The 13,920-nt window shown below is 36.9% G+C and overlaps 1 protein-coding gene across 4 annotated transcripts in view; it reads left to right on the forward strand.

The window, feature by feature from the left end:
- The first annotated feature begins 355 nt into the window (after nucleotides 1–355).
- Nucleotides 356–13,920, forward strand: part of LOC145774406 (uncharacterized) — a 38,616-nt gene continuing 25,051 nt past the window's right edge. The window contains exon 1 of one of the 4 annotated variants that reach the window (XM_082585655.1): nucleotides 356–794. In XM_082585655.1, coding sequence (XP_082441781.1) covers nucleotides 737–794 — 58 coding nt within the window. In that variant the 5' untranslated portion in view covers nucleotides 356–736. Of the gene's footprint in view, nucleotides 795–1,983; nucleotides 2,121–11,239; nucleotides 11,373–13,920 lie in introns of those variants that run through there. The other 3 variants (XM_082585658.1, XM_082585657.1, XM_082585656.1) reach the window with 3 other exon arrangements.

Genomic DNA, 13,920 nt, shown 5'->3' on the forward strand with positions numbered 1-13,920 from the left:
ATTTTGTGCTTGTGAGATGCATAAATTAATGTTTTATTATTTTTCTATTTTCCTTAAGACAGTTTACATAAAAGTTTAGTAGGCCTGTAAAGCTTTACTTAACGCCGTTGTGTTCAAGGCATTGTTTACCATGGGAAAGTGGAAAAAATATGGCCATCTCTGAAATTTAGATAAGTTTGATGTAAATATGTATGATCATAAACTTGTAGGTAATGTGTAATTGGTCAAAATTGGACATACTGTGCCTGCTGTGCTGACCTGTATTTAGTAAAGTTACCGTACATATTTGTTATTTTGTTTGCAATGTAATTATCTCAATTTTTACACATTGATTGTTCTTTTTTTTACAGGTACATGCTAAATTCAGCGTAAAATTATAAGATCTAGATATGTTAGACATCAGTATGTATGATTGAATTGAGTCTGTCAAAAATATTTTGAAAGTTTGATGCATATTGAAAATTGGGTTGGTTTTGGGCTGGTTCAGTGATCAGTTTGGGCTGGAAACATTTTCAAAGATTGGCAACCTTGCGTCGCGGTCGCAGCAGAGTGCAGACTGACAATCAACAGAAGTGTACGGGAGGCCTTACTTGCAAATTTTAACCAGAAAAGTTTGTTATTTCTGGATGCTTTTGCCAGTAAGTAAATTACCGCCTACAAAGAGAACTTTTTCTGGAATATGCTCAACATTAAGTTATTCCATGTGCTGAGGTTTCAATGCTGAAAATACGGTAGCATGCTTGAAATGAACTTGGTAATGTCTTCATCACTCGCTTTGCTTTTTGAGTTTGCAGGTAAGCAAAAGAATATCATTCTCAAGTGAAAAAAATTTTAAAGCTATTAAAAGATAGTCGATGTGCGTATTTGCGACCATTGAGGTGATTGTGTCCAATTCACCTTTGTAAAAATTTTGCAATTGAAAACTTGACAGAAAAAAAAATTAACAGTTTATTTGTCAATAATCTTATTCATCATATATTAGAGTGAACATAAAACTCTAAACTAGGAACATTTTCGGCCACACTCAAGCTAGCCTTTCTCAAAGTAACAAAAATAACTAATTTACAATAACATCTACTGTACATTGCAAATAGGAAGTGGCTGGATTTACAGCGCCGTAAATACAGCCGTTCCATGCCTTTTTTTAAATCTTTACGTTGTTTTTACTGCGCATGCGCGCTGGTGCATATTTTTTCTTTCTCGAAATAACAAATGAAAAAAGTGCATATATAACTTATAAATTAAACCGCTTTTGCATAGTGAATCTGTGGCGTGTGCGATCTTTGTCTGGCTCGTACTCACAAGGATATGAGTTTGATACCACCAAGAGGTGTTTTTTTTTTAAAACTAAATTCGAACCCGAAGTGACTCAATCGTTAGGCTACGCATTTTTGTGGCCGTTCAGTTTAGTTTGTTTTTAGTTCTGACCATCACAACAAAAAAACATTATATATATGACAAATATAGCAGACTAAGGTAGGTAAAGGTAAAGGGGAGGTCCCATACTTGATTCAAGTGTCGGGTATGAGAAGATAAGGTTCTCATTGTACTAAGCCTTTGGCACTAAGAAGAGTAGGGTGGCCAGTTCCTTTCTCTCGGCCGCCTTTACTTCAGCAACTACGCCCGCCCAATTTATTACACTCTGGGTAGAGGTGAGCGGTGTTTTCAACAACCAGCTTAAGCCGGGAGTCGAACCATGTTTGCATAATTGGAAAGCCAACGCCTTATCCGTTGCATCATCCCACTGCATAGAGCAGTGGTTCCCAACCTGAAATTTGCGGAATCCTTGGGGGTCTGTGAGAAAGCATTTGGGGGTCCGTAATTACCTTGATGAATTTTGGAGAAAAAAATATACTTTGTTCTAAGTTATATGCACGGATAGAGCACCAGCTATGCTTGGGAACAAATCCGGATTTGCTGCTTTAGTAAAAAACGAAGCTCCTCTCATGGTTGTTACCCATTGCTTCTTGCACAGGTAACCTACTTTGCCGATATTTTCGGTCATATTAAGAATGTTAATCATGGCATTCAAAAACCAGGTGTGACGATAACTGATGCAGCTGAAAAACTGAAAGCGTGTTTAGCCAAGTTGCCGGTTTAGAAACGCAGATTGGAAGCAGGTAATTACGCTAACTTTCCAATGTTAGAAGTTCTTATCTTGATGGATGAAACTCAAAGAGAATGTACTCTTTTGATCTCTATGAGAAAAATTTTGCGCACACTTGAAACCCAGCAAATCTCATTTCAACATTATTTTAATTTAGAACACCTGCCGAACGAAGTTGAAACATGGATTCGAAATCCTTTTCTTTTTAACTTGAACAAAATTAGCGATGACGATCTCAGTAAAGATGACCTAATTGATTTGAGATCAAAAGAGTTATTACGCATTGAGTTTCATTAAAAACTGTGGAAGAATTTTGGTGCTCACAACTGCAAACCTACCCATTCTTGGCAAAGCAAGCGATTATTGTTTTGTTACCATTCATAACCACTTAACCTTTGCGAGGCAGGATTCTCTGCTCTTGTTACAATGAAAACAACATCGAAATCGCCTGGACAGTGGACGTTGAAGATGACATGCGTGTTGCATTGTCAAAAACTTAACCACAGTTCAGTCGTTTAGTTCGGGAAAGGCAACAACAACCATCTCATTAAATTTGCTTACGTTGAAAAAGTTTCGGCATGGCACTTTGGATCACCTTAATATTCAAATACTGCTGACATTTCTTGAACAATCCATTTATTTTCTTATTTGAGCAATTGTTTAACCTGACATTTTCCGCAGGAGTCACAGTGGCAATGCAATATGACACCATTCAGTAGCTAAGTAGCATAATTATTACAATAGTCAATAGTAGCCTACTGTGATTGAACTGACACGTGTGAAAATAAATTTCTTTGCAATAGTCAATCTTCTTCTTCATCGTGTGTCACGCGGCCGTAGCCCAGAGCATCACGCAGGCTCTTGCTCTATCGTTGAACTCGGCTAAAGTGCCTCAACCGCTTAAGAACTGGTATTGGCAGGTGTAAAACCTTGATGAGACACTGGGGGTATTCCATGGGGAGCACAAGTTGCAAATGCGGACAGGAGCAAACGATGCAACATCTACTCGAATGCCCTGACCTAAAAGCAAGGTGCTCTGCACAGGATTTGGAAATAGTCAATATAGTATGTTAATTGAGTTTCAGGCAAAATTTAGGTAGGGGTCCGCAGAATTAATAATTTGTCTAAAGGGGTCCGTGACAACAAAAAGGTTGGGAACCACTGGCATAGAGTAAGGTAGAAGCGACAAAACGCGGACTTATAGGCTAGCATGCAATATACTTGTTTTTGTCGTCATTTTATTTACGTTGATTTTATGTAAACTTGTGACCTGCCTCACTACATAATAACATTCAGCGTTTTCTGGTACAGACGCTGGAATTAATTACCATCGAACAACACATGTAATCAATTAAGCATTCTGTACCACGTTCCTTAGTTGATTGTTTTGCGTTTCTTTCTTACTATATATTGCGTTGCTTTTATACACTGAATCAGTAAGTACAAGAGGTAAATGGTTTTCTCACTTGTTTGGCTACTATTATTATTGCTTATTTTATATTAAACGTCTGGAAATACAACAGTAGGCCTACCAAAGCAGGATGATCAGTTTAAAATATGGCGCGGTCGTAACACCTTTAATAAAGTTTTTATAAATTGAGAACAAAGAGAAAAAAAAGCTAGTGAGTTTTTTTCTTTAACAATTAGTATGAGTAAAAACAATTCTAAATTCATAAAATTTTTAGGTGTAACGACCGTGCCATATTTTAAACTGATTGTCCAGCTTTGCTATCATGCACGCTATAACGTCCGCGTTATGTCGCTACCTTTTTCTAGACCTCTGCTATGTTTGTTACTTTGTCATATACTGTTTTTTCGTTGTGATGGTCAGAACTAAAAACAAACTAAACTGAACGACCACAAAAATGCGTAGCCTAACGATTGAGTCACTTCTGGTTCGATTTTAGTTTAAAAAAATAAAGACCTCTTGGTGGTATCGATCTCATATCCTTGGGAATACGAGCCAGACAAAGATCGCACGCGCCACAGATTCACTTGGCAACAGATTCACTTTACAACAATGTCATGTTTTGCCATCATCATGCCATATCCGCCCCGATAGCTCAATTGGTTAGTGCGTCACTTCTGGAACGAAGAAGCTTCAAGATCAAGCGGCGCTGGTTCGACTCTCGGGGTGTGCGCTTGAGCAACGCACGTTAAGGACTGCTCTCCATTCAGCGGCATCTAATGGATGGAATAGTTCCCTGGCAACAAGACTTCAACAATCGGAAACTTCACTCTGTCAATCTCGGTGACCGGGCCTGCGTCAGTGATTCAAAGCCTCTACAAGTATGCGAAACTGCCAGGATTAAGCTCTGCAAGAAGCTTTCCCAGTCCGAGGATAAAGATTCAATCAATCAATCAATTTGCAGCCGAAAGCATTTTTCCGCCTTTCTTACTATAACAAGGTTTTCAAAGCGTTTGCAATCGCATCAGTTGTCTCGTACAACTGTTTGCTTCAATTTGTACATGCGGTAGTTTGACCGATCAGCATTTGCAGGGTTGGGAGAATATACATAATACTCCCCAAAGCTTGAAGGTTTAGTTTTTACGCTTAGCTTTTGATTGCTGATCATCTTCAGTATCTACATGTTGTTTCACGTGTATAGAAATTCTTTCAAATTCCTGGTCTGAGCGCATTTCTTGCAAATGAATATGCACTTTGTCAATGCTATCAGAAGTTTCTTCGGCAGTGACACTAGATCTTGGTAATAGTATTACAACCGTTTAGAGAGTTTATCTCTAACAATGAAGAAAACCCCCGCAAGCATGCAACATGAAATGTATTCTCACAACTTTGAAGTTTCTTCTGCAAGCGTCGACATCCAGCGCGACATTCTGTGGTTACAATCATCTCGCCCGCTATCTTATGCAACGTTTTATGCTGTTTGGGATCCTTTCGAATGATCACATCTGCAGCCGACCCTCGCCTTTCTAGGTCCGCTACTAAATGGCGAGTCCGATTCGGCGAGTTCCCTATTCGGCGAAAGCCTTTTTGGCAAGTTCCCTATCCGGCGATTTTTTGAAAATCCAACCACGCCTTCTGCAAATCCAACGATTAAATATTATTCAATATTCCGACAATGAATCAATGTAAATGTGAACTGATAGGCCAATTGGGTTCTTTGAATCCTACGTCACCGTCTGTATGCAAACTTAGAATATAGTAGTTTATTTTTGTCATCAAATTACCTAGCCTAAATATATTTTTAGAAGTAGTGTTGCCAGACCTTTTTATTTTTTGTACTGAAATTTGTATCATCAAAACTACGGTACGGTACTTTACTTCTGTAGCTTTAATGTTTTATACAAATTGTTGCAACTATAATCTTTCTCCTTAATTTGCTTTTGACTACAATTTTTTCTTTTGCATTTTTATCACTACCTTTTTGGTGAAAATACAGTATAATTGCCTTTAAATCGCAATAAAATTATTTCACTTGTAACTTTTGTAAAAATTTTGGAAAATGAAATTGATTGAACAAAGTTTATTTGAACAGAAGTAGTATGTCTGTAATCTGTATTTTATTACATTTAATTATATCTCTATTTTTATTTTTCTGAATCCGCATTTTTCTGAATTATAGTTGGTGGGTGTATTTCAGCTACTTATGTACTACATGGCCTAAATTTCTAAATATAGCACAATGTGTATGTGCAATAAACGCAACGTCAAATCTTCCACTTTTGACAAAAGTAGCAATTTGTTGTTATCATATCTCACAAACCTGACGTGATAGGATAAATCTGAGTTCAGATTCGGATTTAGCACCCCAAATTTACCCTAAATCAGTTCTCAAAGCCCAAGCAAGAAAAAAAAATTTTTTTTTTTGTTGACCACTGTTTTCGGTTTTTAGTCAAGTGACAAACATGTTATGTTCTGTCATAAACGGGCCTTCCATTCTTTTTCTTTGTCTCTTGTAAGAATCTCCTTCAGTCTCAAGCCGGAAAAATAGATTAAAGTGAAATTTGGCTGATCAGTGTAATAATTAAACCGAGAACGTATACAAATAATAGTAATTGTTGGTTAAACTTTAGTTCTTTGTGTTTTGGTTTCTTTGTTTTCAGTTAGAATTAGATTTTGAATTTACACTAAATATTTTCGTATGGATTTTGCTAAGAAACGTAAAGTTGAAAAGGAGTGTCACAAATTTAGCAAATATGCTCAAGCCCTTTTTCACACAAGTCGGCAAGAATGCAGTAGGCTACTGTATGTTTGCTTTGCAATGAAAGTGACAACTTTGATCGACCACAGATGTCTCATTGACTTCAGCAGCTATTGAAGTACCGTACATTACGTTAATTGTTAATAAATTCATTAAAGACTGTTTTTGGTCTCAAAGGTGCACTGGAACGAAAATACATGGCTTTTGTATTTGTAGATCTTTCTGAAATAAAACGTTTTTCAACAATTTTTATATTTTTTGTGTTACCATTAATTAAAAAACCTTTTTTGATTTGAATGATTTTGATTAGTCAAAGTTTTGATGACGTGATTGGCTGGCAATGCCGCATCCAAGGTCTACTGTTTTGCGTGCTAACACAAGGAACAAATCGCGTAGGCTACCGAAACAGCGAACAATTTTGTGCTAAGGGAGTTTTTACGCCCTTAAAATGGTGGCTTCTTGTGTGGCTACCGCTTGTACTAACCGGGGAATCGTCAAAGGAGTATCCTTTCATTGTCTACCTCTGAATAATGACGACAAGCTGCAGAAATGGATCTCGGCGATGAAACTCAAAGACCCACCAGCAAACAAGCACTGCCGTGTGTGCAGCAATCATTTTCTGGCCAACGATTACCAACGTGATCTACAGGCAGAGCTACAAGGCACCAAGTCCAGACACCTTCTCATCTCTGAAGCTGTTCCTTCTGTCTTTGATTTTTCAAGATATGTGAAAGCCACTGTCAATGCAGTAGCCTATTACCCACAAAACTCGATCGACCTAGGTACAGGTCTGTGAGTACGATCGGGCGTTTGAATCGAATAGCAAAGCGAGAAAACAACAAGACTTTAAAACAGTTTTGGTTTTGGCTAACACAGAATCATTCTCCTGACAACATTCGCTTTCGATTATATTGTCGGCATGATGGCACAATTACCACACATAGGCCTACACCAATGCAAATTTTCCATCCGCTTGCTGTAGGCTACTAAACGTTTTCAGTAGGTACATAACGTTTTAATTCCAAAAAAAGAATATAGCTAAAATTTCATGTCTCAAACGTAAGCTTTAGGTTCTGTTCAGTTCAGTTTATTTTTTGTTTTTGTTGGCGAAAAAGAAAGACACAAAAAGCAAAAACACAATGAACACAAATAATTCGCACAACAAGGATGGCAGCGAAAGACCAAAAGGTCACCAAAGTCAGCTGCCACCCAAACATTTAAACAAAAGACCCAAAATTAAGAACATTAACACATACGGTATATAATATATAGCACAATACCAGTACTTTAATTTGTAAACATTAACAATGGAATTAACAATACATTAACAATGGAATAACACAGGGCAACATAAAAAAAACTGTGTAGAGAAATAAGCGGATGATACGTTTCAGGAGTGATCATTGCACAAATTCTTTAATAAACATTTATATTTAAATTTAAAGGGCGGGGAAACCCAAATTAACTTTGCGAGTTTTTTGTTTCAGCGTGATGTCATTGTGTACAACATGCGTTTTAGCAATAAAAAAATCCAAATTTTGTTGCCCTCGTCTCGCTAGGGCCGCTTTTGTTTGATACCCGTTTGCGAGGTCTCGTTGCGCATCAAGCTGTGATTCTGTTCGCTGTGACGTCACAAGGTACATATAGTTGTGGCCAAAAGTTTAAGACCAGACTTGATTTATGACGATTTTTGCATTACTTTAAAATACTGCATCAGATATAAGATGATGCATAAAGATGATGCAACTGAAACAATATATGATGCAGTATTTTGAAATAATGCAAAAATCGTCATAAATCAAGTCTGGTCTTAAAGTTTTGGCCACAACTATATGTACCTTGTGACGCCACAGCGAACAGAATCACAGCTTGATGCGCGCGAGACCTCGCAAACGGGTATCAAACAAAAGCGGCCTTAGCGAGACGAGAGAAACAAAATTTGGATTTTTTTTTTGCTAAAACGCATGTTGTACACAATGACATCACGCTGAAACAAAAAACTCGCAAAAAGTGAATTTGGGTTTCCCCGCCCTTTAAAAACATTGTTTTTCTTTTAGACTTTTCTTTTATTTCTTTTGGTACTTGATTCCATAGTTTCACTCCATTAAAACATAGCATCTTCTTATCAGAGTTTGACGTTGTAAAAGGCAAATATAAATAATTCTTTTGGTTCTGACGGGTTTTATTATGGTGAATTTCATTTACAAAAATAAAGCAGCCAGCAAAGGCCCGGGGCAGCGTTTTGTGCACATATTTGTACATAAATTTTGCAGTCTCTAATTTAATAATATCGTGAATTCTGAGCACGTTAAATTGGTGATAAAGAACAGTTGTATTTGTTGACCTCGGCAAAAATAAGCAGGATCGAATGAACTTGTTTTGTAGGTAACACTTGTAATGGAGCAAGCAATGTAGAGTTTGCTCTTCCCCAATTTATAATCGAGTATTGGATCTTGGATTGAAACAAAGCATAATATAAAGTTTGTAATATTGTTAAAGGGGCAATGTATCTCAGCTTAAATGCTATGCCCCAGACCTTTGCAAGCTGCTTTCTAAGATTAATAATATGACTATCCCATGTCAATCGCTCATCCAAAGTTACACCTAGATAGTTTAAACATTTCTTCCTTTCGATGGATCGGCCACTGATGGACAGACTAAAATTTTCTGCTGCACTTTTTTTGTTGCAGAGGATCATATAAGTAGTTTTACTATAATTTAATGAAAGTTTATTGGATTTCATCAACACATCAATTTTTTCTATTTCTCTGTTGACATTTTTTTGGAGAGATGACAGGCATTTATCTGACATATGAAAGTTTGAGTCATCAGCAAAAAGTGTAGTTGAAAAAGAAGATGCATTTGGAAGATCATTCACATAAAGAAGAAAAAGCAAGGGACCAAGGATTGACCCCTGTGGGACACCACATTTAACAACATTGAAATTAAAATTCTTACCGTTAATTTTTGTACTTTGCATTCTATTTGTTAGATAAGATGTTAAAACGTTTAAAAACTTGCCACGAAAGCCATAATGGTGAAGTTTTTTTAAAAGTATGCCATGATCAACTGTATCGAAAGCTTTATATAAATCAACAAAAACCGAGCATGTGTATTTGTGATCATTCAAGTTAGAAAGTAAATCATCATAAATTTTTGTCAATGCTAAGCTTGTTGAATCATTTTCACGAAAACCATGTTGAGCTGGGGTTAAAATATTACATTTGTCAATAAAATTCAGCATCCGTTTATATAAAAAAATTTCGAAAATTTTGGCAAAAGTTGGCAATAAAGAAATTAGTCGCAAATCTGTAAAGTGTAAAGGTGAACTAACTTTTGGTACAGGTATTATCAGACTCTTTTTGAGTACATCAGGAAAGATTTCTTGCAAAACACATTTATTCAGTACTTTTGTTAAAAAAGGGCATATAATTACATTAGCCATTTTGATAAATTTAGAAGGTATTTCAAAAATGCCTGAAGCTTTATTTGCTTTGAGGCTCCTTATAGCATCAGATACTTCTATCTCATTTATATCAGGAAAGCCAAAAGAAGAACATTTTCTGTTTAACATGAATGATTCAAAATTTGCATTTGAATTTGGAATTTTAGCTGCCATTGAAGTTCCAATATTTGTGAAGTAATTATTTAGTAAATTAATGAATTCAATAGAATCTGTTTTATAGCTTTTATCATTTATAGTCATAGTTGAAGGAAGCTTTTTATTATTCGAATTTCTTTTCCCCTCTATCATCTCATGAATGATCTTCCATGTTTTCTTGGAGTCACTTTTTGTTTCTTCAAACTTTTTTTTATAATGTTGATTTTTCAGTGATTGTTTCAAATGATTCAGCTTATTGCAATATGCTTTGTATTTCCTCTTTGCTGATTCATGTTTATTTTTTATCCAATATCTAAATAGTCTGTTTTTTGTTTTAAAGATTGATGATTTTGTTATCCATGGTTTGTTGTTATCCATGGTTTGTTAGAGAGCTTAATTTCAGTTCTCGACATGTTTCCAAGTGGTGCATGTTTATCTAGTGTTACTTGAAATCGCATAATAAAAGAGTGCATCAAGTTGTCTGCATCATCACAATCAGTATTTACTTCATTCAAATTAGACTCTAAATCGCATAAGAAGCTGTCAAGACAAAAGTTACACACTACATTTTTATTTTTAACACATAAGAAAATAGGTAAATGATCAGAGATGTCATGTAAGCAAATGCCATAAGCATTTTGGTTACAAGTTATGTTTGTGTAAATGTGATCTAGTAGGCTTGGATTAGATTCTCCACAAAATCTAGTTGCACTTGTTATCAATGACTGGCAGCCTGCAGCTTCAAAGGCTTCTTTATAATTTAATACTGCAGGAGACTTTGCAGCCTTTAACAAGTCAATATTTATATCTCCACAAATTATGTATTTACATCGAGAGTTTTCTAATTTGTTTAAAGAATCAATTATTTTGTCTTTAAATGCATGAAAAGCGTAACTAGGATGACGATATATGACTCCTACAATAATACTTGGTGAGTTTTTTTGCACAATTTTCACCCAAAGATTTTCACAATTGAGTATATCAATCGAAAGGTCTTTTTGTTCATGAAATATATTACCTTGTTTTAAGTAAAGTGCAACACCACCAGCACTGCTACAAGATTCCTTATGTAGCATGACATAGCCTGGTAAGGAATAATTAAGGAACGAGTTAGGACCAATTTTTGTTTCTGAAATGGCAAGAATATCAGGAGAATGATTGACAAGTTGAATAAATTCTTCAATGTTTTCTTTGTTTTTCCCTAGACTTCTTGTATTAAAGTGGAACAAAGACAAACTACTTTTGAAACTTGTAACAGTTTCTTGCAATTGTTTATAGTTAAAATATTGTGTATTTGGTTTTGGTTTTAATTGGTTTGTTATATATTTTGAGCATTTTGGTTGATTATCCTCAACATTTGATTCCAGGCAGTTGCTGTCGTGTGATGTGTTGCACTTCGCTTCACAATCAACATTAATGTTAATTAGGTTTAGCAAATCATTATCAGAAATTCTTTGAAATGGTAACCCATCCTGTAAACAACTTCCACAAAAAAAAGGTTGGTTACTGTTCACAAGTATAAAAAATTGTTTAGAAGTTAAACCAATGCATTTTAAATGTAGCCAATAATCACAAATATCACATTGGACAGATCTTTGCTTTGGTTTACATAGTGCATACAAACCAAGATATTTTATCAGCACGTGTTTCCACGTCATAATTTTGATATAAACTGGCAAAACGGGCTTTGTAATGGAAAAGCGTCACGTGGGGGAGGGGGGGGGTCAAAAATTCGGAAAAACAGCGTTACGTAATATTTGAACGCTCCCTTATTAGAAATTGCTTCATAGATCTCACGGCAGCTCAGGTCTAGGTTTACTTTTACTTGTTGTAGCTGGGATTTAACTGTCATTTCACTAAGTCTGTTCCTTTGCTTGGTCCACTGCGCCAAAACAAGAGAGAACACTCTTTCCACAAACGCATTGCTGACCGGAAGGGAGAAAATGATGCTAACCAGCTTGTAGAGCAGCAGAAAAGAGTTGTTTCCGGTAAAGATCTTCATCCACTTGGCCTCAGGTTCATCCTTGCTGAACACATCATCTGGAATCTTCTTGAGCAGAGCGTTAACAGCCGAGACCTCATCAAACAGCTCATCTTTCATTGCCATTAGGGGATCGACTTGCTTCGCCAACTCCTTGACTTCCTCGTACTCGATTGCGTGATCTTTCAGCAGGGTCCAGTTGATGTGCGTTGGATGCTTCTCAAATCGATACCACTTGTTGATATATTCCAAGGTAATGGTGCAGAACTCCTGGAAGCTCGCTTTGAGAACCTTAGCATGCTCTTCATCGACTGTTCTTAGCAGTTCGTCTGTTGTTGCTCCGAAAAACCCTGAACACTGGCGTTACAATATTTTGATCTTGAAAGATTCAATTATCTCTGCCAGTTCTGGAAACAATACAGTTGACTTTTGCAGGAGTAGCAGTGGTTTATTGAAGAGCAAGAGAGCGCTGTGGAGGAATGATACGATGATCAGTGACTCTTCTGATTTAAAGAAATCCTCCAATATTCTTGGTGGCTGTTTCAGCGAAAGAAAATGCGCTTTGAGTGGTTCCCAGAGATCGATCATTCGCTCGAGTACAGCATCAAGTGTGGTCCATCGAGTCGGCGTGTGAGTTGGCAGAGTCAAGTAGTTGCTATCAAGCTCCCCACAGAAATGGTTGAGCCTCATCGCCCTACCAGTTTGGCTTTTGAAGTAGCTACCAATCTTCAGTACGATTGTTTCTATGTCAAGTGTGAGGCGCTCATCCTTTCTCTGCTGCGTTATGCAAAATATGAGCAGGGCAGCCGACTGGGATCAGATGCAATGTTTGCTCTTTGAGACGAGAGAAGACGTTGTTTTTTCCACTATGCTGTGATCTATCAAAATTTACTGGTGCATTATCAGCACAAAAGAATGACAGCTGTTTCATGTCTACACCATTCTCTTGACTAGAGAAGAGAATAAAGTTCGTGATCTGTGCCGAGGTCTCGCCGGGTATCGATCGCAGGTCAAGAAGACGCACTACAACTTTGGCGTGGAAGAATCTGATGACTAGAGGAAATAGCTTCACCTCGTTGTGATTATAGGCGTCAACCGAGATGGAGAAGGGCTGTATACCAAGTTCAGACAAAATCATTTTTTGGGCATATGGAGCAAGAACTCCAGTAACGATGCTTGTAGTCTTGGTCCTAGTGAAGAAAATTTTTTTGCGATGTTGGAATCGGGGAATATTGCTTTGAACAATTGCGATGTGCAATCGTTGGTGAGGAATGATTGCTGGTGTTTGACAGTATGGAATGCCCAGGTACACTCAGCAGCAGCTGCCTTGTAGTCTGTGGTCGTTGGTGCTGATCGACTTGTGAAAAAACTATTCATCGACTGGGTTGAATTAATCATCATGACACACTTCTTGTGTTTTTGGGTATCAATGTGAGTTGAAATAGCGGACTTTCCTATGGCCTCCACATTAATGTCACAATTGCCGAAATTGCAGTGTGCGAAACACTCGCCCTTCAAGCTTCGTTTGATACTTTTGAATTCCCTCTCATAATCGTCACGAAAAACGTTTTACGCTTGCTCATTTTAACTTATCAGATTTAGCCTTATCAGAAGCTAAAACTATAATATGTGCAATGTAAGCTACAGTAATTCAGATAAATTTATCTATCATTTATAGCTTTACTGCTTTAATCTAAGTGAGTAAGTGTCGACTGCACTGCACCCATTTCCCCATTAACAACCACTTTGCGAGAAAAGCTGCCTTCGCCGCAGCCTATTTTGCTGTAGCCTAAACAGCAGTAACCTGGTACTGCTGTTTACTACTTAGAAGTCAAATCCTGTGACGTGACGCTACGGAGTACCTTTAATTGATGATGTCATAAAATCTCGGCGCAAAAGCATAATTTTAGAATAATATGCAACACCGGATACCAGAGGAAAACGATCGAAGTTTTGTAAGTCTTGAAAATAAGACAAAATAAGGACGCAAGTCGAAAATAAGGACATTTCTTAGAAATAAAGAAATTTAAGTTTTCTAAGACCTGTCCCTTCAAAATAAGGACAA

This window comes from Aplidium turbinatum, chromosome 7 (assembly GCF_918807975.1).
Source record: "Aplidium turbinatum chromosome 7, kaAplTurb1.1, whole genome shotgun sequence".
NCBI lineage: Eukaryota > Metazoa > Chordata > Ascidiacea > Aplousobranchia > Polyclinidae > Aplidium > Aplidium turbinatum.